Source organism: Penicillium daleae, assembly GCF_028827525.1.
Source record: "Penicillium daleae strain IBT 16125 chromosome Unknown utg000005l_segment0_segment0, whole genome shotgun sequence".
Lineage (NCBI taxonomy): Eukaryota > Fungi > Ascomycota > Eurotiomycetes > Eurotiales > Aspergillaceae > Penicillium > Penicillium daleae.
This window is the reverse complement of record NW_026623153.1, coordinates 1,511,085-1,535,787: the sequence shown is the minus strand read 5'-3', so window position 1 is coordinate 1,535,787 and position 24,703 is coordinate 1,511,085. Positions and strand designations below refer to the sequence as shown.

The window sequence follows — 24,703 nt, the reverse complement described above, 5'->3', positions numbered from 1 at the left end:
TCTCCATGATGAGTCTCGGTCGCGCGAAAATGGAAGTGGCTTGCAGGTGTTCACGGCATGACCTTCGGATGGTGAAAGTGGATCCATAGCGTTCGGAAATATGGCGCGAATAGGGTAACCGGAGGAAATGAGGGAGCGAATTTAGTGGCCGGACTATCCAGTAGTGTATACCGTGGGACAATCTCCTACTATATCCAACGGGGATCTCCCCGGTGTTGGCGCACGCGCTGGGCTACCAATGGACTGTTACATACACCATAACAAAGGGCGGTGCATGCCGTCGCTTATCGGTTTCCCTCAGGCGGGGATCAGCTAAGTGGATCTCACAAGTAGTTTGCGCATTTTAGGAATATCAAGCCAAGATCAGAATATGTGGGAATAGTGGTACTTTGTTCGCATACTTGTGCTCAGGTAAGGCAACTAGGGGGCGGCTGCCACTATACTTCGTTTCAGCACTATCTGTCGTTAAGTCTTTCTTTATCCGCTTCAGTTAACCCCTACTTTAGTGATAGGTTGCTAGATAGATCTATGCCCGAAATAAGCCAAGCGAATCGGGCGCTGAAAGATGCAAGGAAAGGAACACTGAATGTTTCACTGCAAGCAATCGCGGCTCGTTATTTTCCATCAAACAATTGTCCCGTAAGGTAGATTGGTGTAGTGCCCACTCCGGTTTACTTACCTCAGTGCTAGGATTCACACGCTCACGGGTGTGTGTAGGCGCTTCATGTTATACAACGTTGGCTTTCATTGAACAGGCACCCCCGGAATTGACGGCAATTAGTGGGGCGAGCATTTATGCTGAAAGCTTACGCATCTCATAGTAACTCTACTTCGGTGCGGTTGATGCATCTCCTCCTTTCGTGTTTGACGTCGAATCTACTGCCTTTTTCAAACACGTGCATAAAGGGGACATATGACAAAATTCATGTTCTTACGTTACGTTTAGTAGTGGGCTTCGGCCACAGGCACTGACCCTGCGATCAGTTCACCACTTCCTTGCAGATCTGTTCCCGACTTAGCCGACGCGCGTGAACCCATGAAGTGTTGTCCGTGCGTAGGTTCCCTTCTCTAACCAGAGTCAACTACCATGCCAGCAACCACGAACTAAATGCCTATTTGAACGATATGGCTTAGTCCGTGGTTGGATGTTGTGGTTCGTGGGCTGTATTATTGTTCCGTACTCGCTGGCCGCAAAGGCGAGGGGACATGACTTGGGGCTGTAAGCCCCCTTTCCCTTTGGAATTTGTCCCAAAACATTTTATTTTCCGGGTGACTGATAGGCATTTTGTCTGAAAATCGTGCGGAATTTTTCATGTGACCAGTCCAAACATGAGGTATTATCAAAGCAATCTAAAACAGTATGGACTACTCTGCGCCAGAGCGAATAGGATCAAAGATGTATGTAAATACATGAGGTATTTACGAGGGATTTCACCCCGGTCCTGAAGTAATCTTTCCAGGCGTATTATTGTTTTCCGAAGACTTGGAATCTAATGACGACTTCCGCCTCTGACGATCTCTTGACCGACTCAAAAGTACAAAGTTAATCCTATGGTTATCTAGCTACTTGCCTCAAGTAACACCAAAGGGATACAAGAAGGGATTTTGTCATTGGACAGGCCTTGGGACTGTCCACCTCCTCCAGAAAAACATATGTTGGAAGAACTCACCTCGCTTGAAATACCGCGTGAAAAAACCGTCTATCCTACTCGTCCTCAATTATAAACGTTTCAATCATGCGGTTGTTGAACTTCAACAATTTCAAACTTCTGTTGCTGATTTATACACCACGGTACAAATGCCAAGTTCACATTCTTTGAAGCCTCATCACGGAATTAGGGTTGCAACGATAATTCTGGGAAGTCTCCGCTCTATAAAGCCAAGAATGCTTGGCAGAGGTGGAATTTGAGGTGTTGCATTTAGCGCCCTTGGATAAATTCTTCCTCACTTCATAAACTAATATATAAGGAGATGACCTTCGTTGATTTTTCTGATTCTAACAACTACCGTCGCAATCATAGTCCTTTCGGTACGTTTGCTCTCTTTTATTCTCCACCCCTTTGATTTTCGTTGCTGAAATCGATAAAAGAAGTTATTAATACTACATTTTCATTCGTCAAATCTTGCTCTGATTCGTCATGAAGTATACCATCACTCTTTTGACATTCGCCGTGGCCGCCTTGGCTGGAAGCATGGGTGACAAAGGTGACAGCGAAGGCAAAATCTGCCTCAGCAAACAGACTGTTGTTTGTGAAGGCAACGGAGATGGTAAACTTGTATCATTGGGGAATATTGCAACGGGTGCACTTGGCGATAACTGCTCCGGCGGTGATGTTTACTGCTGCTCTGAAGAAGATGTGAATGAGGTATGAAACATCTTGAAACTCTCCATAAAAGACGGATATAACTAACCATCATTTTTAGATTGGTGTCATCAACCTGGATTTGAACGTTCAGTGCAGTCTCAATCATCTTCTATAGATGAAATCCTTAGGGATTGGGATTTTTCCTCAAAGTGTTTTGTCCAAGGGAAACCCTCAAGAACGATCACCAGATAGCCCTTCGTGTCCGCCTTCGGTCCGTGATTAGTTCCCGCTCGGTACACAATACACTGAGTTCATATCCATTCCCAGTGGAGATACGTGAATTGTTTCCCAACCGTAGTAGAACGGCTTGTAATCTATATAGCCTTTTAACAGAATAACGACATGTCGGAAGAGTAAGTAAATCCAAAATCCGAAAGACGTAGTACTTCTGCTAATTAGATTATGGTCAACAACTATAATCATGTGAATCCTGTAGTGAGGCTACTAGGGTGGCTGGCATGAACGAGCACGATGTCTACTAGGTATTAAAGCATATTTTGTAGACTGAAGTACTGAATATAGAACTAGGAATCCTCTATGCCCGAGGCCCGCTAACGGACCCCCTTGGTGATAATAGAAACAACTACGAATTGAACATTATAAAGTCAAGGGTGGACGATGAAGCCCCTAATAACGACCACTAGACCTAATACATGGCATGCTGCTTATTCAGGAACTGTCTATCACCTTATACTAAACAAAGGTGAGCTATAGCGCGTAGAGACTATACCGACTGACAGTAGACAGCGAGTCGGCCCGATTTCGAGGTCTGATTTGTGTTAATCAGAGACTCTCAATATCCTTCCCCAGGCAAATACCGTGCAACCACCTAGATCTAAAAGAAATCAAGATCTGGGCTCCTGATACCTAAAATCTAGTCTTTTAAGTATATATCTAACCTATCCTGATACACACGACCGAGGAGGCACTAGCAGGAAAGGTAATTATAAGCTATTCGCGACACAACTCAGAATACCCTCTTAGACAACTGCAAGGCGACTAGCATTCTACCAGTAGGAGACTTAAACCGCTACTAACTAGCATAGGGATGCAAGCAAATCCAGCCCTGGTTTTTTCAAGATGTCGGCAAATTGATCCACATTTTAACACCTATAGCCTTAAGGACTGTGTCATGATCTGCAAATATCAGGAACTAGATCCGAGAAACCATGCAATTCAAAAAGCCTCGGGAAAATTTGCATCACTTAAGATGTATCCCGACATTCATACCGGTCCCCCGGTGCCCTTACCATCGAAAACAATGTAGTAGACCATTAGTGTGATATCAGCCCTGATTTACGTAGTCCACCTGATTCGCATTCCCGCTAGGTATAATCGTTCTTGAGAACTACTTTCTTAGCCACGTTTCCGTGCCTATAGAGCACGGGTTTGATTGGTATCACTTAACAAAGGCGAGCACAGGGAACCTAATGAAAATTTGGCTCAGTAATTGTTAAATGATCATCCCAGTCGACACTCTTTCTTGACTTAGTCCCTCTCCTTACTGATTGGGGTGGTAGTTCACCCGCCTCGCAATTCTGCCAGGCTTCCCAGTCTATTGGGATTGTAGTTGTGTCGGAAGCTAGGGTAAAAGCAACGTTGTGTTGGCCCCCGGTGACTATTGTAAGACTAAGGAATGGCTAATACTCTTTGATAACGCCGCTAACTCCAGGGTCTTGGGTGTGGGGCAACTTACTCCTTGCTGGGTCCAATGCAAGTGCTGAGTACGAGGAACAGTCAACTATGAGTTGGTGGAGTGTCTGCACTCGGAGGAACTCCGAAGAGACAATAAGAGAATTTTAAGACGCATTCGATAGCGTGTCAAGCCTGTTGGGAGGCTAACAAAAAGGTGAGAATGGAAGCCTATCTCGCGGTCCAGGGCAGTTGAGAGCGTGTTGGAATTCACCGAGGGGTTATTGGTTTTGCGGCAGCGCCCTATGAGGGTAGCTGAATAATGAAATACCAACTAGGACAACATAGGCCTTGAACTTCTAAGTTCGTTTTAAGGGAAGCGGAAAACTCTAACGTACACGGATGTATATTGTTGTTGTACCCTGCGTATTTCTGACGAGATTGAATTTTGAGGCACAGCCTGCTAGACTGGGCACAGTTCGTTTTTCTAGTTGGGTAAATAAACTCGCGAAAACTTGGGAGAGGTTGGAGTAAATGAATTTACACACAAACACTCCCGTACCTAAAGCTTGACGTCGATTTATATGGCGAATTTCGAGCCGTGCCGTGATAGGATATCTGTACAGATAAGAAAGGCTCGTCGTGAGGAAGGATCTTTAGTGGACATTTCGCGCAGCCACCGTATGGCCTTCTGGATCTCCTTGACGAGACTGGCGGCCTTAGGTGTTCTTGGTTGAGTGCGGGTGAATAGCTCAACTAGGAGAATGGTGGTGGGCTGCATGATATAGTGCGGGATACACCACCAAGGGGAGATCGTGTAAAGCCAGGCAGTGTCTGCCTCGTCGGGGAGGAGCTCAAGCATTTGCCTCGCAATCTTCACGCACATTGCTGCCATGGTATCACAGAGGGCCCCAAGAGAGCCTGTTCCGGGGCGCTGGTAGGCGAGATGGCGGAGGCAGGGCTGCGAGATGAGGATCTTGGTGGCGTAGAAGGAGAAGGCGAGGCTGGTGCGCTGGGGGGCAAATGGTCGGATTGGGACCGGATTTTTGAATTGGAATTCTGCTGGAAGACAGGAAAGCCAACTGTCAGCAGTATTGCTAAGGCCGGAGATTGTCGTCTCCATCTCTAGCCAAGGCCTTCTCGACACGCCAGGAGCGTACAGAGTCTGTATAGCCTCTCGCGTAAGAAACGCTAAGTCCACCGTGTACAGAAAGTACAAGGAGATATTTGGTATTAAGGGTTCGGTGATGGATTGAGCGGCTGGTTTAGTTTCCTTCTTGCCCGTTCTTAACCCGAAGCTTGCCACAGTGTGATCTTTTAAACCTTCGCTTCGACAAGCTATAGCCTTTTTTGATGATAACAAGGATTCCATCAGGGCGGTTCTGATGCCTCGGTTGGTAATTAGTTGCGCGATCCTTTCGGTCCCAAAGTCCTCCTCTCGATAGGGAATCGGTAGAGGCGTGGTACAAAACTTGTCGCTTATGCTGGGCGGGCGACCTTTCATCACACACAACATCGTGTCTAGCGTGAACAATGCCCACCATACGCGGTATCGAGTTTCTTTTGAGACCTGACCAATTTCATCTGCTTCGCTACGAAGGTTTAGACCCATAGCTACCGCGGATCGAATTGCAAGCCCGATCAGTCGCCATGACCTTACAGAGTATAAACCTCGATTAGATGCAAGTCTCACCACCTATATTTGGGGATAATAGCACAGGAGGGGAAAACTCACTTGTTGACTTGACCGGCGGAAAGAAGGTAAAAAGCAGCCAGACCTTCTACTTGCACCTGCTCCAGGTTGGGGTGTTCCATCAACGCTACATTATCAATGCTGAGCCACCACGCTCGAGCAAAGAACAACGAAGGAGCATCAACGTCTCCTTCAGGTTGGCTATCGGCAAGCAGGGAGTGTTTTGCAGCAATGGCAAACACCAGATTTAGAATAGCCAGCCATCGTTTCCCTGGGCACACATATGGGTTCATATAGAGAGACCGATATTGACCCAGAAACATCCCCCTTCCAATAACCGGGAACACAGGATGCACGGCTTGGAAGAAGTCATCCACGAGTTTATCAGCGACGTGTTGCTGGGGTCGACCTAGTAGGTCGACATAGTCAAAGCCTAAGATATTGACGTCATCTTGAAAGTAGCTTATGGATGAGATTGACAACTGATCTGGCGTCTCGCCGCCAGGCGCAGTGCTGTCATGGTCAAGGCCGCGCTGTAGTGTGTGCAACCATACCAAATCCGAATGACCGCCGACGCACCCTACCGCCTGAGTCCTCTCATCGCGGTTGAAATCTTCTTCAGTGTGTTCCAAAGTCGCCAAAAGGGAGCCCGTAGCCTCAGCCTTGGGACGAGACATCAAAGAGTTCTGTAGCCAACCATGGTCCGGTGTTAGACATTTTTTTCTTTGGGGACGACGATAAGTCCATTAGGAAGGAGATGAGTAGCACTAGAGAGGAAATTAAAAAGGCCGTGGAGGCTCACCCTGACTAATTGATCACCAAGTGTCTGATTGACATGTTGGGACGACGATGCGTCAAGTCTGGGGTACAAATATTGCAGCAAATTTTCGTAGATATGAACCTGCGTGCTGAGTTCTTCCAGCTGCCTAGAATTCTTTCTTAGAGGCCAAATTAGAACTGGATTCTTGAAACACACACGTTAAAATCTTTTCCCGTTTCCGGTCCCCGTAGGAACACTGCACCCTAGCATCATGACAACGATGGCATGAGGGCCGATTACCACTGCATTTGGTCTTTTTCTCGCGGCAATTATCGCATGCTCGACTAACTCGGCCACTAATGGTACAATTACTGTGGCGTGCAATTCGTGAAATGGGAATTTTAGCATTTATGAGCTGGTTACCATTGCCTGGATGGCCTGGAGGTTCATCGCGGCCAGTGAGTATGTCGCTGTTGACCGGGAGGCAAATCGGCAAAGACTGCGGGTATCCAGGCAGTGGCCATTCGTACTGGAAAAGAGCCGACTCAGCCCCCGAGGCATCCGACGCATATTGGGCATACGACTGGCGACGGGGAAATTTTTCACCTCCAGTGAGAATCTGGTGGCTTGTTTGCCGCAACTCCTGGGACATGGTATCCCGGCGAATTAGTTATGCAAAGGACTGCTAATATACACCGGGGGAATTCACCCTGGGGTGCGGACGCTTATGCTGATATAGTAGCCCAACCTTGCCGCTGAACTGAACTCTGTTCTCGCATACCACATAACCTGGGACTTGGCAGGGCAAAACAAAATCGCCCTGCCACATGCCGCCTTTGAGTCTCCCGTTGCCGGTGGCTGAGATGGAGGGACGTCAATCAGCGCATCTCCCAAAAGGCAACAACGGTTTCTTGATGGTGGTTCGTGCCCACACGAGCTAGCGTACTAGGGGCTAAAGCAAGGTATAGTCTGAGCACATTAAGAGCTGTCTGTGTCTGCACCAGGCTATGGGCAACATCCCTGTCTCAATCGTCGCATTGACCCCTGGCGATCTTGGTTCGTCCACATCAAAAGTACATAGTATAGGTAGATTTCAATAAAGCACAGTACTTGAGCCAATTTCTCTCTGATAAGCCTTTGCTGTTAGGGCATAGACCCCTTGAATTGATCGTCAAGTCGCCATGGGTTAAGGCCAGCTTAGCATACTCTCTAGGGTGCTCTGCAAAAGTCTGGACGGCCCCTAGTTGGACCTTTACGTGACAACACAGATGACATTCCACTGTCTTCTGATTGGTATTTGGATCCTCGTCTTATCCATAAGGTTATGATGTGTCCGTCCATCTTGCGGTCCACTTTGTTCATGGTGGCACTACCTGACTCGTGTAGCGGAGTCACTAGGTCCACACTATCCTCTAATGGCCCACTAACCCGCTCTCTTGGACACTTAACTTTAGCAAATTAATAGTTTGAAACAATCCCAGCCCATTTGAAAAGGTCCTGACATCGATTTCCGCCCGTCACATTGCCCTGGCACCCATATTCTTATTTCACTCCTGGCACAACGACACAAATTTGTCCACTTATCCCATAAATGCAATGGTAAACCCCCAAACTTAGGAGCTTGGACTTCACGGATTTGAGATCTACCACTGGCACGATAATCCAATCTTCAGCGAGACCGACCCCACCCGTGCCTTAATACAATTAGTGAACAGCGCTTTATTGTGCTAACCAAAAGCAGGATCGATAGTGGTTGTGGATTGTAAAAGAGACAGTCACCTGTGTCAGACGAAAATCAATACTGACTTACTCCGAAAAATACAGAAATCAGCAACAGTAATGGAATGCACCGGTCCTTCTTTCTCCCTTGCCGGCGGCGTGAATCCCGATGGTGTCGCCCGTTCGGGCACATAACGTGGTTGCCATATCAAGGAGGTTGGATATGGACATCATCCAAATTCCGGAAGCTGGGGCACGACGAGTTTGCCAATGCCGACAACTATCAGCATCAGAGGAAGCCCGTACCAATGGTCAGGACGATGGTGAGGAACAGGCAGCCATACGTAGAAGGCAAACTCAGATAGTGGATGGGCATCTCCCAGCCCGTCATAAACTCCTACCCGCGGCCATGCTAACGTCGACGGCAAGGATTAGGCCGTTGACGAGCGGCTGCACGACGTCGAGAAGGTCCAGTATAGGAGCACGGTATGGAACAGCCAGCCGACCCACAGGCACATGAAGTCGACGAGGGCGAGGTTCGTGTTGAGCGACGGCAGCCGGCGGTGGACAGCTTCGTCGTTGTTGTATTCGTAGGGGCGGATTGTATCCTCGTCATCCACTACTTTGGCCGCTTCGAGATCGCGGTCATCTGAAGCCGACGGCACAGGGACCAGCGTCGACTGTATCGTGTTGACCGGCGCCAGGGTTGAGCTATCAGAGTGAATTATACCATGGAGGCAATGTTGATCGAACTCACATGAGAATACCCATCCTTGGTCGATCGAAGAACCAACGCTTGGGGAAGGTAGACCTCGCCCTCGGTTTGTTTTCGGTTTGTTCCTCCATCGTCAGTGTCTTTGTGTCCCAGCAGATCATCCGTCTCCTTTTGTTCAGCTTATTCTCGTCCGTGAATCGCCTCCACGCGTGCTTGCTGCCGTCCCCGTTTACGACAGTCCGTCGTTTTCATTGATGACGTCGCCACCCTCAGCCGATGTAGGCTCATATCGGTCGGGGGCAAGGGCAGTATACGCTGTCCATCTTTGTGAACTTTGAACAAAAGGTTCAAGAGATCCACCCGATCCTTAGGCACGATGGTGTATTGGCTCTGAAGTTTTTGCCACAAGGAAATATACCAATATGTATCCTGCGGAACACAAAAAAGATTGAAATGAACTCGACGTATTCTTCGTCTGGGCGACAAAACCCCAGGGGTTTCGACCTGATTTCTTATATTAATCAAAATTCAGTTAAATCTATGAGAGCTAAGATGTACCCGATGCTTTGGCGGGTTGAGTATAGGTGTGGGTCGTGAACGAAGAGGTATACTTCGATTTGCAGAAAAGCTGGATTTGTTATAGCTAGGAACAGGGTGCTTTTATGATAGTAGAAGCCTTTCATGATCTGTTACGGCCGTTTTGGGACAGATAATGACATTTTCGGGCCCAGTAAACTTTTTCCACGATCAAAAAGCCAAGTCGTATCGGTGTCCTTATCCCTGCATCATAGAATAAGTTAAACCTTCTTCCGTGGTACAACGATTGAAGCATAACTAATCACCATCCAATAAATCGGGGAGTAGAGCATTCCAGATTTCTCTCTAGCTTGGTCCATGCTCTCCAAAGAGCATTCGAAAGTCGCCGGTAAACTTTCAAATGAGGTTTTCGTTGGTTAATATTGTATTGGCTAATATTGTATCTGGTGGCACATATATCTTCCGGCTTCCATTCAAAAGACAGGTAGTCGACATTTTGCAATGCATCAGGTTTCATCGCGAGGTCGTCAGAGTTTCAATCATTATGGGCTTCCACAATCGAGAATAGATAAATTGTGATGCGGCACAATGTTAGCTATTTATAAATTCGAGATGGCTTTCTCATCCCAAATTGAAGGATATTTTATGTAGATCGTCTTGTGACTTTTCGACCCTTTGTTGTGAGACGTACATACATGACTTTCTTACCTTGCAAGTAGAAAAACTTCGGCATTTACATGAGGGTCCAAAAAACCCTCCGAAGCTAAAAAAAGGCCAAATTAACTCAGGAATGGGAAACTCTGAGTGCTTTGGTTTGCGCTTCTTGAAATGTTCATAAGGAATGGGAAAGTTAGCCGCCAGTCATCAAGCTGTTTACTAGAACCGACACATTCCGTGACGGGCCCGTGAATTTGGCACATTCCTCGGTGGGCCCTTGAATTTGGTGACACGTTATCGGTGACACGTTATTGGTGACACGTTATCCAAAACTAGAGGCTCACTTCAAATTCATTTATCACCAAATACAATATTTCGCGAAATTGTTACCTCACGAATCCCAGAACAATGGAAGTATCTTTCTGCACGGCCTTTCCGAGCAACATTACCTCTTTCACTCGATTTGTATTTAGAGATTACGTTGCAAGGTTAGTATGCCATATGAGGATTTGATGACGAAATAGGCTCTAAAAATATTATGAGTCACGAACAAATTTGATTTGTGAGATAAGATGCAGGAAGTGATGTTCGCGATAAGCTTGACGAGACCCGTATAACCCTCGTCTTCACCAGATTGGAATGAGAAATTTTTGTTTTGAAGCTTCCTTTGCCGCACGCAAACTGAATTGATTAAAGCGAATGTGGATCTTGACCGCCGAGATTTTGTTTTTTTACGTCATCAGCTGAAGGAGGGCTTTGCATTTGAACATTTCACAGCCATTTCCAAGTGGCGTTGGCATGTCACATACCTTCTCCCTTTGAAGGACTAAGCGGAAAGGATTATGTTGTATAAAATGGTAAATGCCGAAAGAAGGCAAAAGTGAAGGAAAAGGGGGGAACTCCCCTTCCTTGGTAGATCGGTTATAAGTTATTACTTTCCCTTCACTCTGATCCTAAGGGGCACCATCTTGTTCAAGTCCATTGATAATCCCGCCAGTCTAAAAATACTCATAAGGAAGCAACTTTCAAAATCGCTTGCTCAATCATGGCATGGGGCCAGCAAAATCCAGTAGCCCTTATGTTGGACTCAGAGATGCCACAAGCGGCAACTTCGGCGGTGGTATACCTGACCCGCTGTTTTTTGCGCTTAATTGCCGTGCAGCTCTTTGTCACCGTCCAGGCTATTCACGAAAACATAAGTGTATTTTTCTTATCTTTCACTATATGTCGGCTGTGTGCAATTATTGCACTTCTTCCTGTCTATATTTTACAAGTTTCTTTTGGACTTCTTCCAACTGTCCTCGGAAATATTCGATGCCTTATCTTACCTTGGAACAAGCTCATCGAAGATAGTGAAGCTTACAGAAGACAGTGGGCGATTCAGGTCCAGCTTCAGTTGGAGGGAAAATATATCTTTCGAGAGGAAGAGATTGTTAGAGTCGACAGTTACAACAAGCATTGGATGAACGATATTCGATGGCCTGACGAGCTTGAAGAGTTTCTTGCCTGTGGTGCAAGAGTGAGATACGTTCATTTAAGGCCAACTGTCAACGAAACCGGCCAGAATGGATGTTTACCCAAGAGGCCCATCCTTTTCCTACATGGAAGTCGGAGCTGGAGTTATATGTGGAGAAAGGTGTGTTGGGACTTGTTACTTCAAGGTTTCTCATATGATACTCCGTCTAGGCAAAGACCATTGATTACATTCAACCGTGAGCTGTGCTAATACTTACCCATATGCAGATTATGACTCAACTTCTCGAAGAAGGCCATGAGATTTTTGCCTTGGATTGGCTTGGATATGGACTAAGCGACAAACCTAAGCATCGCGAATCTGTTACATTTGAGCTGCACATGCGGACATTAATTGCCTTTTTCAACCATGTGCAACTCCGAGACGCCATCCTTGTAGCACACAGCTGGGGCGGGTAAGCTTACATTTTCATTTATTTGCTATTTGCACAAAAGGGCTGTACTCGTGGTACTCCTGACCATTTTCGTCCCTTACTGCCGGTTTTCTTATGTACAAATAATAACAACATTTTAGGAGTGTAGCTCTATGCTCTATTCCCCTTCTCCCTTCATCATCATGCAGTGGCCTCTTTCTCATTAATTCATTCTTGCCGCATCGACCTCACGAGATAAGTCGGAACTGTCGTCTTTTATATGCAGTCTGGTTTCTCTTGACTAGAGTCTTACATGGTTATGTGTCTGAATCCACTATCACGCGATTTATCTCTCCAGATATTTTGGAGGGAGACGTTGAAGGATATGAAGCACCTTACCGGCACCTAGCCGCTAACGCTAGACCTAGTGTCGAAGATTTTGCATATATGGGCACTGGAATGCCGCAATTTCTTCTGAAAGATCTTCGTGAGACATCGCCTTGGAAGATACTTGAAGCTATTTGTGGTCCAAAGAACTTCATCGAGCTGAACGCGTTAGCGCTTCTATCAGAGAGGGGTGACAATGCGAGAAGTTACTGGCAACGACAACAGCCAAGCAATTCACATGAGGCCTCACAGAGCAGACTCAAAATTGTTGTTCTATTTGGAGAACGTGATCCGTTGGTCGAAAATTACAAGGAGACCCTTGTGCATGTCATTGGCAAGAATAACATGGCGGACTGGGCGCCAGATGGTATCTGGCTCCAAGATGCAGGCCACTACCCCATGGAAGATAAGCCCGAGGATGTTACGCGATTGATAGCTAGATTGGCCTAATCAACTACCTGTAGGATTTGTTTGCTGCTCTCGCGGCCCAAGAAATGCTATAGTTGCTGTCCACTTCTTGTGTCGATATTTTATGGGACTAAGCCATTTATAGCGCCTCCTACTCCCTATTATTGTTAAAACGACTCAGGGGCTGATTCCATTTCTTTGTGCCATGATTGGTTCGTGGTGCGTCCTCCGGGCCTGATGGTGCGTGTTGACTAGCTGCGCATCAAAAACCTTGAATTCCAACTCCAGCTGCCACCATTTGTAGACCTCTATGGTCGATAATAACCACTATAAAAACAGGCTGAACGATAAAAGTGGCAAAAATTTTTATATCGAGCCTGAAATAATACACGAATGCCGATGGTATAAACAAAACTTACTTTGAAAAAAATTGAAAATCTGGAGATCACTAACCGATATGTATGTAGAGCTCGTAAGATATATATCTGCGTCTTCATTTTTATCACGAGGATAGTCTCAGCTTTCTATTGAGTACCTTGAACCGGAGCACAATAACCTCACCTAGGTATATTTTTCTAAAGCTTTATGCTCTTATAGTAGATAGACTGTAGACCTTAGAATAACTAGTACATCGTGAAGCCCGCAGTCGACCATGCATGATCGTCGGTTTGTACATTTCTATAGTCCCGTCAAGCATGATGCAGAAGCTGATCTATAAATGCGCATTATCTCCCGTATTACTAAACTAAGGGGTTACAGGGGAGCATTGGAAGCTCACTTGAGTCAGATCGAGATGTTAGGCCACGACAATAGCATTCAGCGTACGTAGTCGGGATTCTAACTATCTTGGCTAGCTGTCAGGAAGGGCAGAGAGACACGCGGCACTTTACTATGAGTACCAGGAGAGATCGTCGAGGAAAAGTGGGTCAACACTTACCAGTAACTCCTTTCGGTGCTGACACCCTCCCACGCTTATGGTGTGCTTTATGTATGTAATCTTGGGGACATGCAACTACTCCTTCAAGTCACTACTCGAAAGGTACCCTTCCATCCACAAGCAAATGCGGTGGGTGGGCAGAAAGGCAGGGATACGGGCAAAGTTCATTTTTCGGTTTGCATTCTCTCTTTCTCTCGGCATTAACCGATCCGGGGATCTACTCCTCTTTCCGACTCAAATTTCCTGTTTCTTGTTCTCTATTTTCTCATATAACCTGCAGGCTCCCTATCTACTCCGGTCAGCGTAAATTAGGCCTACATCGGGCTCCGAGATACCTCTGGCTCAGTGCTGATCCCCCCCCCCCGGCCCCCGGCAGGGAACATCCGTCCAAGTGCAGTCTGTGAATAATTTAGTTTTGTTCAGAGTCGCCAAACGCTGTTCATGCTGAATTATTCACCATGCGCTTCCTTTGTCTGCATGGGCGCGGGACCAGCGCCCACATTTTCAAGTCTCAAACTGGTATGATTATCAATTACTGTTCAATCATCAGTACTGATGGAATCCAGCATCATTTCGTCTCAAGCTCGAATCTCTTGCGCCAGATACGACTTTTGAGTTTATAGATGCTCCATTCGAGTCCAACCCTGCTCTGGATGTAGAACCCTTCTACTCGGCTCCATACTACACTTTCTGGCAAGGGAGTTCGGTTCCTGCTATCAAAGACGCTCTCGACCGATTGCAGGCCAAATTAGACAGTGATGGACCCTATGATGGCGTTCTATGCTTTTCGCAAGGATGTAGTCTTGTCGCCAGTTACCTGCTTTACCATGAGCACTCACATCCCAACACACGGCCACCTTTTCAGCTGGCGGTTTTCATATGCGGTGGGGTGCCTTTTTCCGTGCTTGAAGACTTGGGTCTTCCAATTTCTTCAGAAGCTCATCGATTCGATGAGGGAACAAGGCGTCTCTTTCTCTCCACAACCACCGATGAATGGACTCCACGCGCGGGTACTTGGCAAGTAATCCGCAGTCTAGGGCCCGAAACGAGCCTTTTTGGGCTAGATCTGTCACTTAAACCGGCTGATATGAGGATCCGAATTCCCACTATACATATTTGCGGTTCGAAAGATTTCCATTATCCTGCTGCGGTACAGTTACGTGCTTTGTGTGAGGGGGAGGCGCCGTTGTGGGATCATGGTGGTGGTCATGATATTCCACGTGGAAAGGAGACGTCTCAGCATATCGCAGAGTTATTGGTCAAAGGGATGAGTCAAGGTGAGAAATAGGTGCATCCTTCTGTGGGTGGGCTAGCATAGGCTTCATATTCAAGCACGATCATGCAATTTAGATCGGTTCAGAACTCGTTCCCGGAGCCGACTCGACCACAGAGTCAACTACTCATGGGTAAAGTGGCATGCCTGAAAATACGCTCCAGATTTGAAGAAGAAGCACCTTGACATTTTTGTTTCAATTGGAAGGAGAGAAGGAGAAGGAGAGTAAGAGAGTAGAACGAAAGCTATATTGTCACATGACCCTGTATACAAGCAAAAGACAGCGACGTTATGCGCCGTCTCAGTCCTCGACTGGCTAATCGGCCATCGCTCTGTAGCAGCCACAAGTCTCGGGGCAGCCGATAAAAGGGCCTCGCACATAAATTACACTAACCACTCTTGATTAGACTTTCATTTGACAGCCCTATTGACCGTCCTAACGCCGCTTGAGGCCTAGACGCATCATACTTGCTAATTAGGCAATTCAATGTGATTTTCAACGACCGTAGATATCAACGAATATCACCCCTAGCCCTCTCTTACTACAGGTCATCTTCTCAGTCAAATTCTCAGTCGTCTTCTCAGCTATCATTCTCACCCTTAATCTTCTCTTGCTGTCTATTTCTCGTTGGTGAATTTTCGGTTCGGTTATTGAGAGTGGGCCACTAAGTAGGGAGGGTCACTTCCAGTCTAGATTCAGTTATCAAATATCTATTTTCCTCTAAAGTTAACCTTAATAAGTAGCTTTAAGGAGCGGAATTAGATGCCCCAGTAGTAATTTCTCTTGTCGAAATTAGAAATTATTGCGATTCTGCCGAAGTCGTCAATTTCAGTATTATGTCGGTTTTCTGCCTCAAGAAATGGGTTTCTGGTCGGTGGTCACAATTGGCCGCTATACTATACCAGTTGAGACTCACATTGGTCACGAGCTGTGCTGTTTTCGTGGTGTGACGATGCTTCCTGGCCGGGTCTCGTAGAAGACCCGGCTTGTCATGATCATCCGTGCTACTGTCTTCAGTGTTCTCACCGGAACGCTTTCATCGGACATAGGGGGTTGATTCAATGAAAGAAACCTGTGAAAAAACTCCCGAAATGAATTGACCAATGGAGACACGATAGATATTGAGACACAACAGATATTGAGACACGATAGATATTGGTTCTATTTGGATATGTTTAGTGGAGAAGGTGAGAAGGAGAGACAGGGGGAGACAATACGGGTCCCGCTCCCAAGACATTGGGAAAAGTGACAATCTACATGCACTGCCAGGCTAGGTAGGTATTCTTATACAAGGTGAAACATTTTCATGGCTACCTCGAGCAACGCTTCGGGTGCCATCTGTACATCGGTGGGAGTGGTAGCTGGAACTACTTTGAAGCAGCGCCACGGTTTAATGACGGCGCAACATGACAGTCAGAATGCAGAAAAGTCCTGAGAAGCTGGGTATCAGTCAAAGTAGAACTAGCAACTTACTCAGAATATCATCGTCTACAAAGAAGAGTGACCCCGGGTCTGTTGAGCCCAAGACTGGCGAAGGCAGGCTGTTGTAATCAGGGGAGACATGACACGAGTAACCGAAGAATACAGATAGTTAAGCATACCATGAAATGTATTGTTCAACATTTTGAGAGCGCTAATTTTTGAAAACAGAAAAAAGAAAAGCCAGAGGACAGAAGCCAAAAGGACAGACACGAATGTAGCTCGGAGGCCGGGTTTGGCACCCTCGGGTTCCGAGTATGAGGGTCAGAGGCCGGATCTCGATCATCAGTATTATCAGCATTTTTTAGCGAGTCACACTCTGATATCGTAATTCTGATTCTGCACGTTTATATGACCCAATCATTGGTTATCGCTGATAGATCTGTAAGTGTCTTGGTGGCTGTATCTCAGATGATTTTCTCTGTTGACCCGATGGAACTGGATGGATATGCTTTCAGCTGTCTCGGGTCATGGATCCATACCGATACGACGGAAAATATTTAAAGAAAAATTTTTCTTCTAAAACCACAGCTGAATACCCCTGGAGTAGATCGGGATGCAGTAACTACCTTCCATGAGTACTACCGAATCTTCTTCCAGAATGGCACGCGTTCAGCACATCATCTTGTTTGGAGACCAGACTGACGACTTTACATCGCTCCGTCGTCTACTATCCCCCAATACTGAACCGTTGCTAAGCTCCTTCTTGAACAAGGCTGTTCGAGGAGTGCGTACGGAGATCAGCTCGCTGGCGCCCCAAGTCCGTCAACAATATCCTCATTTCCCTTCCGTGGCCAGCTTGCTGGACTGGAGGGATTCTCAGAAGAAGGCGTATCCAGCCATTGACAGTGTTCTAACCTGTATCAATCAACTGGCTCATTTTATTCAGTAAGTCTGTTACCTTCGTCTCGGTCATGGGAGTTGAATCTGATATTCTAACAATCTCTTCTAGAGCCCAAAGCACAGCCTCCACTTATGCCAGCCCATCGGACATAATTATTGGTGGTCTTTGCCTTGGCTCTTTGTCTGCTGCAGCCGTTAGCAGTTGCCAGTCCATTTCCGAACTCCCAGACGTTGGCGCACGAACAATCCAGATCGCATTTAGAACAGGGCTGCATGTATCCCGGGTCGGACGTGCGATCGATCAATCTGAGACAGAGTCATGGTCTATGGTTGTTGCTACACGGTCACCAGATGAGATCTCACTCCGCATCGATCGATTCATAGAAGCTCAGGTTGGTAGTTCGTTCTTTCTGTCGATATAAATGACGCAGAAGTCTGACCTCATTTAGCATCTACCATCGCACACTCGACCTTATATTAGCGCATATCTGTCACATGCTGTGACAATCAGTGGACCGCCGACGAGTCTTCTTCGTCTGAGACAATCCTCCGAGTTTGCTTCCCTCAATCCGCGATCTATTCCGATCTTTGCTCCTTATCATTCTTCTACCCTTTTTGATGTTACAGATTCCGAGTCTATTCTGGGTGACCTTCTCGCTGATGAGAAGAAGACTAAATGCAACATCCCTTTCATCTCTAGTACAAGTGGAAACCCTTTCGAGGGAACAGTTGTTCGCTCCCGATTTGAATATGCTCTAGCTCAAATTCTCTTGGAGACTCTTCGCTGGCAGAGCTTGGTCAATGGAATGATCTCAGCTCTTCCTAAGCAAGACAAGCCGGAAGCACCCAAGTTCCACGTCCAGTCCTTTGGTAGTTTGGTAGGACCTCGACTTGCCGAATCCATTGAAGCTGCTACCAGTTTTACTCGGTATCAGCCTGCTCCTGCTACAGCTCCGACACTGAAACCTACTGAGAATATCGACTCGTCCAAAATTGCCATCATCGGATACTCTGGCCGATATCCTCATGCCGAATGCAACGAAGAGTTCTGGGATCTACTCATCAAGGGGCTTGATGTTCACGAGGTCGTGCCAGCTACGCACTGGGACGCACGAACCCATGTCGCCGAGCCAAGCAAGGGAAAGAAGAACACGAGTGCCACGCCCTACGGCTGCTGGTTGCAGAACCCAGCAGCGTTTGATGCTCGCTTCTTCAACCTGTCACCTCGCGAGGCGCCCCAGGTAGATCCTGCGCAGCGCGTTGCCTTAATGACAGCTTACGAGGCGATGGAGCGAGCTGGTCTGGTACCTAATGCAACGCCATCTACAGCCAAGGATCGTGTTGGTGTTTGGTATGGTGTTACATCCAATGATTGGATGGAGACCAACACCGCGCAAAACATCGATACATACTTCATCCCCGGCGGCAATCGTGCGTTCATCCCTGGCCGGTTGAACTACTGCTTCAAGTTCACTGGTCCAAGCTATGCTGTTGACACTGCATGCTCGTCAATTCTAGCAGCTATTCACCTCGCTTGCAATGCTCTGTGGCGTGGTGAAGTCGACACAGCCATTGCAGGAGGCACCAATGTTCTCACAAACCCTGACTTCACGGCGGGTCTGGACCGCGGCCACTTCCTATCTCGAACTGGCAATTGCAAGACGTTCGATGACGAAGCAGATGGATATTGCCGTGGAGAGGGCGTTGGTACCGTCATTTTGAAGCGGCTAGACGATGCACTGGCCGATCGTGATCCCATTTGCGGCGTCATCCTGAGCGCCGGTACGAACCACTCTGCTGATGCAGAATCAATCACAAGGCCCCATTCCGGCGCGCAGCAATTTCTTATTCAAAATCTGCTACGGATGGCCGGGGTTGCTCCTTATAGCATTAGCTATGCCGAGATGCATGGAACAGGTACTCAGGCTGGTGATGCTGGAGAGATGAACTCGGTGCTGTCTGCGCTGGCACCTTCATCTCTCTCCTATCGTACTCCGGATCAGCCATTGTACTTGGGGTCTGCAAAGGCTAACATTGGCCATGGAGAAGCTGCTTCTGGTGTGTCGAGTCTTATTAAGGTCTTGTTGATGATGGAGCACAATACCATCGTCCCCCATTGTGGTATCAAGACTCGCATCAATCGCAAATTTCCCACCGACCTGGGTGATCGCAATGTGCATATTTCATTGACTCCTACAGCATGGGGACGACAAAGTGAGCCCCGTCGTGTGCTCGTCAATAACTTCAGCGCCGCTGGAGGCAACACTGCACTCTTGTTGGAAGATGCACCCTCATTGCCACAGATCGATGAGGGAAGTGATCCGCGTACTAGTCATCTTGTTGCTGTGTCGGCTAAGTGTGCTTCCTCCCTCGAAGCAAATGTCAAGTCACTTCTTGGTTTCATTGCGTCTGCTGGAGAAGATCTCTCTTTGCCACAACTCTCTTACACGACGACTGCTCGTCGCATGCACCATCTTCATCGTGTGATTGTGCAAGGCTCCAGCATTTCCGATATTAACAAGCTGCTCCAAGCTGCTCTATCCCGCGGTGACGGTGCCAATCGTCCTCTTGGGGTCCCTAAGCTGGTATTTACCTTCACTGGACAGGGGGGCCAATTTGTTGGAATGAGTCGACAGCTATACGAGTGTATGCCATCATTCCGCAGCAATATGCAACTATTAGACCGCATTGCTCTGTCTCTGGGCTTTGAAAGCTTCCTGCCGTTCATCGAGAATGATTCAGACTCCAGCTTGAAACACTTCTCGCCTTTGACTGCACAGCTGGCGAGTGTTTGCCTTCAGATCGCACTGGCACGCCTCTGGGCATCATTTGGAATCGTCCCTACCGCTGTAGTCGGTCATAGTCTGGGAGAGTACGCCGCATTAAACGTTGCCGGTGTTCTCTCCGACGCTGATACCGTCTTCCTTGTTGGTAAGCGGGCACAGCTCTTGGGGGAGCACTGCACTTTGCATACCCACAGCATGTTGGCGGCGCGTGCATCAGTAACTGATGTCGAGTTGGCCTTGGCTGGGATGGAACATGAAATCGCGTGTATCAATGCCCCGGAGGAAACAGTTCTGGCTGGCCCCAACTACCAAATCGAAGCTCTTCAGCAAACCCTTTCGCAAGCAGGTGTGCGATCCAAGACAATCCCAGTTCCGTATGCCTATCACTCCTCCCAGGTGCAGCCTATTCTGGATGATCTGGTCCAGGCAGCTCAGCCGATTGTTTTCAACAAGCCGTCGATCCCTGTTCTGTCGCCCTTGCTGGGTGAGATCGTGGAGACTAGGGGAATTTTTGGGCCAGATTATCTACAGCGACACTGCCGCGAGACTGTCAACTTCCATCAGGCAATTCAGGTTGCTCGATCTACGGGGGTAATCACTGATCGCACCCAATTCGTGGAGATCGGTCCGCATGGAGTAGTGACGGGCCTGATCAAGGCATCCTCCAAAATAGCTCACGCAGTGCCGACTCTGCAACGAGGGCATGACGACTGGCAGAGTCTGGGTGAGGCTATCTCAATGCTGTATCGTGCCGGGCTGGATATTGCCTGGAATGAATGCCATCGCCCCTTTGCGGCAGCGCAGCATGTCATTCGACTTCCAGCGTATAACTGGAACCTGAAAGATTACTGGGTTCAGTATGTCAATGACTGGTCTCTACGCAAAGGAGATCCACCACTGATCCAGAGCGCTCGTCTGGAGGAGTCGACTACTATCCATCGCATTTTGGAGGAAACCAAGGACGGTATTATGGTTGAAGCTGATCTGTGTCGCAAGGATCTGAGTCCGATTGTGCAAGGTCATAACGTGGATGGAATTCCTCTCTGCACTCCAGTTCGTTTCCCCTAGCCCCAGTGTTTGTAAACTTTCTGACTCTTTCTCTAGTCGGTGTATGCGGATATTGCAATGACGGTGGGTGAATATCTGCGTGGCCGGCACCAGTGCCAAGATGCCGACTCTGTGGTTGCCATCACCGATATGACCATCAAAAAGGCGCTTATTGCAAAATCCAGTGGCACGCATCTTCTGCGCGCAGCGACAACCGTTGATTGGGACGCAGGCAGTGCTCTGTGTCGATTCCTTTCTCTCGATGTAAGTCCAATCCAGATCGGCCATAAAAACGGTCATGCTTACTCTGGGATAGTCTAAGGGCCAGCCAACTAACGAACACGCGCACTGCACAATTCTGCTGTCAAGCCCAACTCGCCGCGCAGCCGCTGAAAAAGAACGTACTAAGATTCAGCAACGCATGCGCGAGATGCGTGAGGGCCTGGAGCCCGGCAAGACCCAGCGATTCAACCGCGCTATGGTGTACAAGATGATTCGTCCCTTGGCCGAATTCCATCAAGACTACCGCACGATTGAGGAGGTTATCATAGATAGCAAGACCCTAGAGGCGGCAGGTCGTGTATGCTTCTCTGAAGTACAATCTCCTGGAAAATTCCATACTCATCCCTCTTATCTCGACGGTCTGGCCCAGTCCAGCGGATTTGTGATGAATTGCAATGATGATGCGGACCTTGACCGGGAAGTCTTTGTTAACCATGGTTGGAAGAGCTTGCAGTTGTATGAGCCGTTACGACCGGATGCACATTACGCTACGTTTGTGCAGATGGTTGAGGGAGAAAGTCGCATGTTCGAGGGCGATATGATTGTGATGGATGGTGATACTGTTGTGGTGACTTTCCAAGGCGTGGTTGTGAGTTACTGCTGTCCTTCCCACAAGCATATCTGGCTGGAGATGCTGACTTTTATTGTGCAGTCTCAAGGTGTCCCAAGACATGTCCTGCGCTATGTGCTCTCGATGGAGAGTGGTGACCCAGCCCTTGTGGCATCTGCTAAAAAGGCTTTTGTCGCCTCTGCGAAGCAGGCACCCAAGGCAGCTGCCTCTGCACCAAAGAAGGTCGAGCATCGAGCTACTAATCCTCAGCCCAGTGCAACGCCTCCAGCCGTGAAGTCGTCACTACCGGCGGACTCATCTTCGCTCGTGGCATCCGCGTTGCAAACCATCTCGGATGAGAGTGGCGTAGCGCTATCCGAACTGGAAGACAGTTGTGTCTTTGCCGACATGGGACTTGATTCTCTGCTTTCTCTTGTCATCACTAGTCGATTCCGGGAGGAGCTGTCTCTAGATGTGCCTGTGGAAGGATTTTTCCTCACTTATCCCACGGTGGCTGATCTGAAAGCTTACCTCGACCAGCATCAAACCAACGAACTAGCACAGACATCAGTCCCCGCTGCGTCTGCTCCTGTTGGAGAAATCCCCATTCAAGTTTCCCAAGTCAAGGTCGTGTCAACCCCTTCCAATTGGACGACTGCACTGTCAATCATTTCCGAGGAGAGTGGAATCAGCATTGCCGAATTAACGGACGACTGCGTGTTTTCTGACATGGGCATCGACTCACTGCTATCACTTGTGATCGTCAGCCGGTTCGCCGAAGAGCTGGAATTGGATATTCCACTGGAATCTATCTTCACTGATTATCCGACCATTGGCGAGATCAAAGTCCTGTTTGCGGGGGATCGATCTAGTAGCGATAGTTCGAGTTCGGGCGACGATAACCACAATTTCACCCCAGCACCAGAACCTATCACCCCAGCGTCAGAAACATCAGACTACTTCCCGTCGCCTGGCGAGGACAAGGATGTAAAGCCAGCAGCTACGCCCGTGCCACGTACCACCTCAGTTCTCTTGCAAGGCTCACCATCCAAGACGGACAAGACGCTGTTCCTCTTCCCCGATGGCGCTGGCTCCGCGACCTCATACACAGGGATCCCTCGTGTCGACTCCAGCGTCTCCGTTGTGGGCCTGAATTCGCCTTATCATCGTCAGCCCCATCTTTTCAACTGCACCGTGGATGACCTGATCAAGAGCTATATCGAAGAAGTCCGTCGCCGTCAGCCTCGTGGCCCCTACCACTTTGGCGGTTGGTCCGCAGGTGGTATTTTGGCCTACCGCGCCACCCAGATGATGATCGAGGATTATCACGAACGAGTCGAAAGTCTTACTCTCATAGACAGCCCCGTGCCGCACGGGCTGGATCGTCTCCCGCAGCATTTTTATGACTACTGCAACAAGGTACACCTCTTTGGTAAGACCCAGGGCGACAATGCACCCACTCAGGTACCGGAATGGCTGGTCCCCCATTTTAATGCCACGATCGACACGCTGCACGAGTACTATGCTTCTCCGTTGACGCTAACTGACGCTAACAAGCCCCGCGTGTCGATGATCTGGGCTTGCGAGAGTGTCATGGACAATGCGGACATTCCACGGCCGCCCTCTTGTCCCGAGGACACGGAGGGAATGAAGTTCTTGACTGAGGCTCGTACTGATTTCTCAGATAATGGTTGGGGAAGGCTCTTCCCTGGGTGTAAGATTCTTATTGAGAAGGCTCATGGCACCAATCACTTTACAATGATGAGGGGAGACTTTGCCCCTAAGCTTGCATCGTTCATCTTTCAGTCGCTCGGATCTTGATTTTGTTGTTTTGATGTTTATTATCGCAGATTAAATTGGTATAGACTTCTTATATACACGATTCTCGCAGATCTGTGGATTTTGACTTGAAAAGGTGTAGAGTTGTAGGCATCATATACCGCTTCGTGGTTTACTGTCGACGATCATGATGCCAGCAAGACTGATTCAGGACATCGCGAGACAGCGAAGATCATACAAAATTGAATCTTATTGGGTTAATATCAACAGAGGGAAATAGAACAGTTAAACTGTCACGTCTTCTTGCTGGAATACTAGAAATTCATACTGGTCGGGAACAGTATAGAGACTGTGCTTACGGACAGTTGATTAACCCAGCACCATAACCAAGTTGAAATAGAAGTATGGATCATCAACATTCAACATCTAGAAAGCACTGTATTAACATTTCCTATCCCAGAATAGGCGGGCACCCCTCCAATCAACCAAAATCCACCGGACAAAACACCTACCCCAAACCCCAAGAAACAAGAAACAAGAGACTAACCAGCGCAAGAAACCCAAACCCAAAATTCAACCGTTATATAAAATCACAGGGTCACATATCGACATCGACATCACCAACAAACACCGCACCCCAGCCTAGCCCAGCCTAGCTCAGCGAGGGATATAGGTAAGTGGTAAGTAGTGATATGAAAGCAAAAAAAAGCAAAAGTCCAATCAAAGAGTGAAAAAAAAAAAAAAAAAACGACAACTTCCAACGCCAACGCTGCGAATGCCAGATGCCAAATCGAGGTTATTGTACCTGTTTCGGACTTGGACGGAGGAACATGAGATTAACGTGAATGTGAATGTGAATGTGAGATAGGGGGTGTAACCCAACCCCCTGGAAATAAATGCAAATGCAAATTGGAATGGAAACAGAATCAGGTATGAAGTGTGAAAATGTAGAAGGGGAGTATGTAA

The 24,703-nt window shown here is 47.8% G+C and overlaps 7 protein-coding genes across 7 annotated transcripts; 4 read left to right on the top strand and 3 right to left on the bottom strand.

Annotated features, from left to right (window-relative positions):
• Positions 1–2,138: 2,138 nt before the first annotated feature.
• N7458_004822 (uncharacterized protein) lies at positions 2,139–2,481 on the top strand (the record flags this gene model as incomplete). The annotated part of the gene is made up of 2 exons (XM_056908204.1): positions 2,139–2,366; positions 2,425–2,481. 2 exons carry the CDS (start codon positions 2,139–2,141, stop codon positions 2,479–2,481), a joined length of 285 nt encoding a protein of 94 aa, XP_056766822.1.
• A 2,097-nt stretch (positions 2,482–4,578) lies between these two features.
• On the bottom strand, positions 4,579–6,368 carry N7458_004821 (fungal specific transcription factor domain-containing protein; the record flags this gene model as incomplete). Its single annotated transcript, XM_056908203.1, has 2 exons — positions 4,579–5,653; positions 5,734–6,368. The coding sequence occupies 2 exons, from the start codon at positions 6,366–6,368 to the stop codon at positions 4,579–4,581; spliced, it is 1,710 nt and encodes a 569-aa protein (XP_056766821.1).
• A 32-nt stretch (positions 6,369–6,400) lies between these two features.
• Positions 6,401–7,103, bottom strand: N7458_004820 (Zn(II)2Cys6 transcription factor domain-containing protein; the record flags this gene model as incomplete). The annotated part of the gene is made up of 2 exons (XM_056908202.1): positions 6,401–6,617; positions 6,670–7,103. 2 exons carry the CDS (start codon positions 7,101–7,103, stop codon positions 6,401–6,403), a joined length of 651 nt encoding a protein of 216 aa, XP_056766820.1.
• Positions 7,104–8,601: 1,498 nt separating this feature from the next.
• On the bottom strand, positions 8,602–9,016 carry N7458_004819 (uncharacterized protein; the record flags this gene model as incomplete). Its single annotated transcript, XM_056908201.1, has 2 exons — positions 8,602–8,881; positions 8,928–9,016. 2 exons carry the CDS (start codon positions 9,014–9,016, stop codon positions 8,602–8,604), a joined length of 369 nt encoding a protein of 122 aa, XP_056766819.1.
• Positions 9,017–11,816: 2,800 nt separating this feature from the next.
• On the top strand, positions 11,817–12,802 carry N7458_004818 (alpha/beta fold hydrolase; the record flags this gene model as incomplete). The annotated part of the gene is made up of 2 exons (XM_056908200.1): positions 11,817–12,007; positions 12,271–12,802. The coding sequence occupies 2 exons, from the start codon at positions 11,817–11,819 to the stop codon at positions 12,800–12,802; spliced, it is 723 nt and encodes a 240-aa protein (XP_056766818.1).
• Positions 12,803–14,155: 1,353 nt separating this feature from the next.
• On the top strand, positions 14,156–14,985 carry N7458_004817 (uncharacterized protein; the record flags this gene model as incomplete). Its single annotated transcript, XM_056908199.1, has 2 exons — positions 14,156–14,216; positions 14,264–14,985. The coding sequence occupies 2 exons, from the start codon at positions 14,156–14,158 to the stop codon at positions 14,983–14,985; spliced, it is 783 nt and encodes a 260-aa protein (XP_056766817.1).
• A 2,066-nt stretch (positions 14,986–17,051) lies between these two features.
• N7458_004816 (type I polyketide synthase) lies at positions 17,052–23,779 on the top strand (the record flags this gene model as incomplete). Its single annotated transcript, XM_056908198.1, has 6 exons — positions 17,052–17,338; positions 17,403–17,685; positions 17,743–21,132; positions 21,184–21,390; positions 21,443–21,997; positions 22,061–23,779. 6 exons carry the CDS (start codon positions 17,052–17,054, stop codon positions 23,777–23,779), a joined length of 6,441 nt encoding a protein of 2,146 aa, XP_056766816.1.
• Positions 23,780–24,703: the final 924 nt, after the last annotated feature.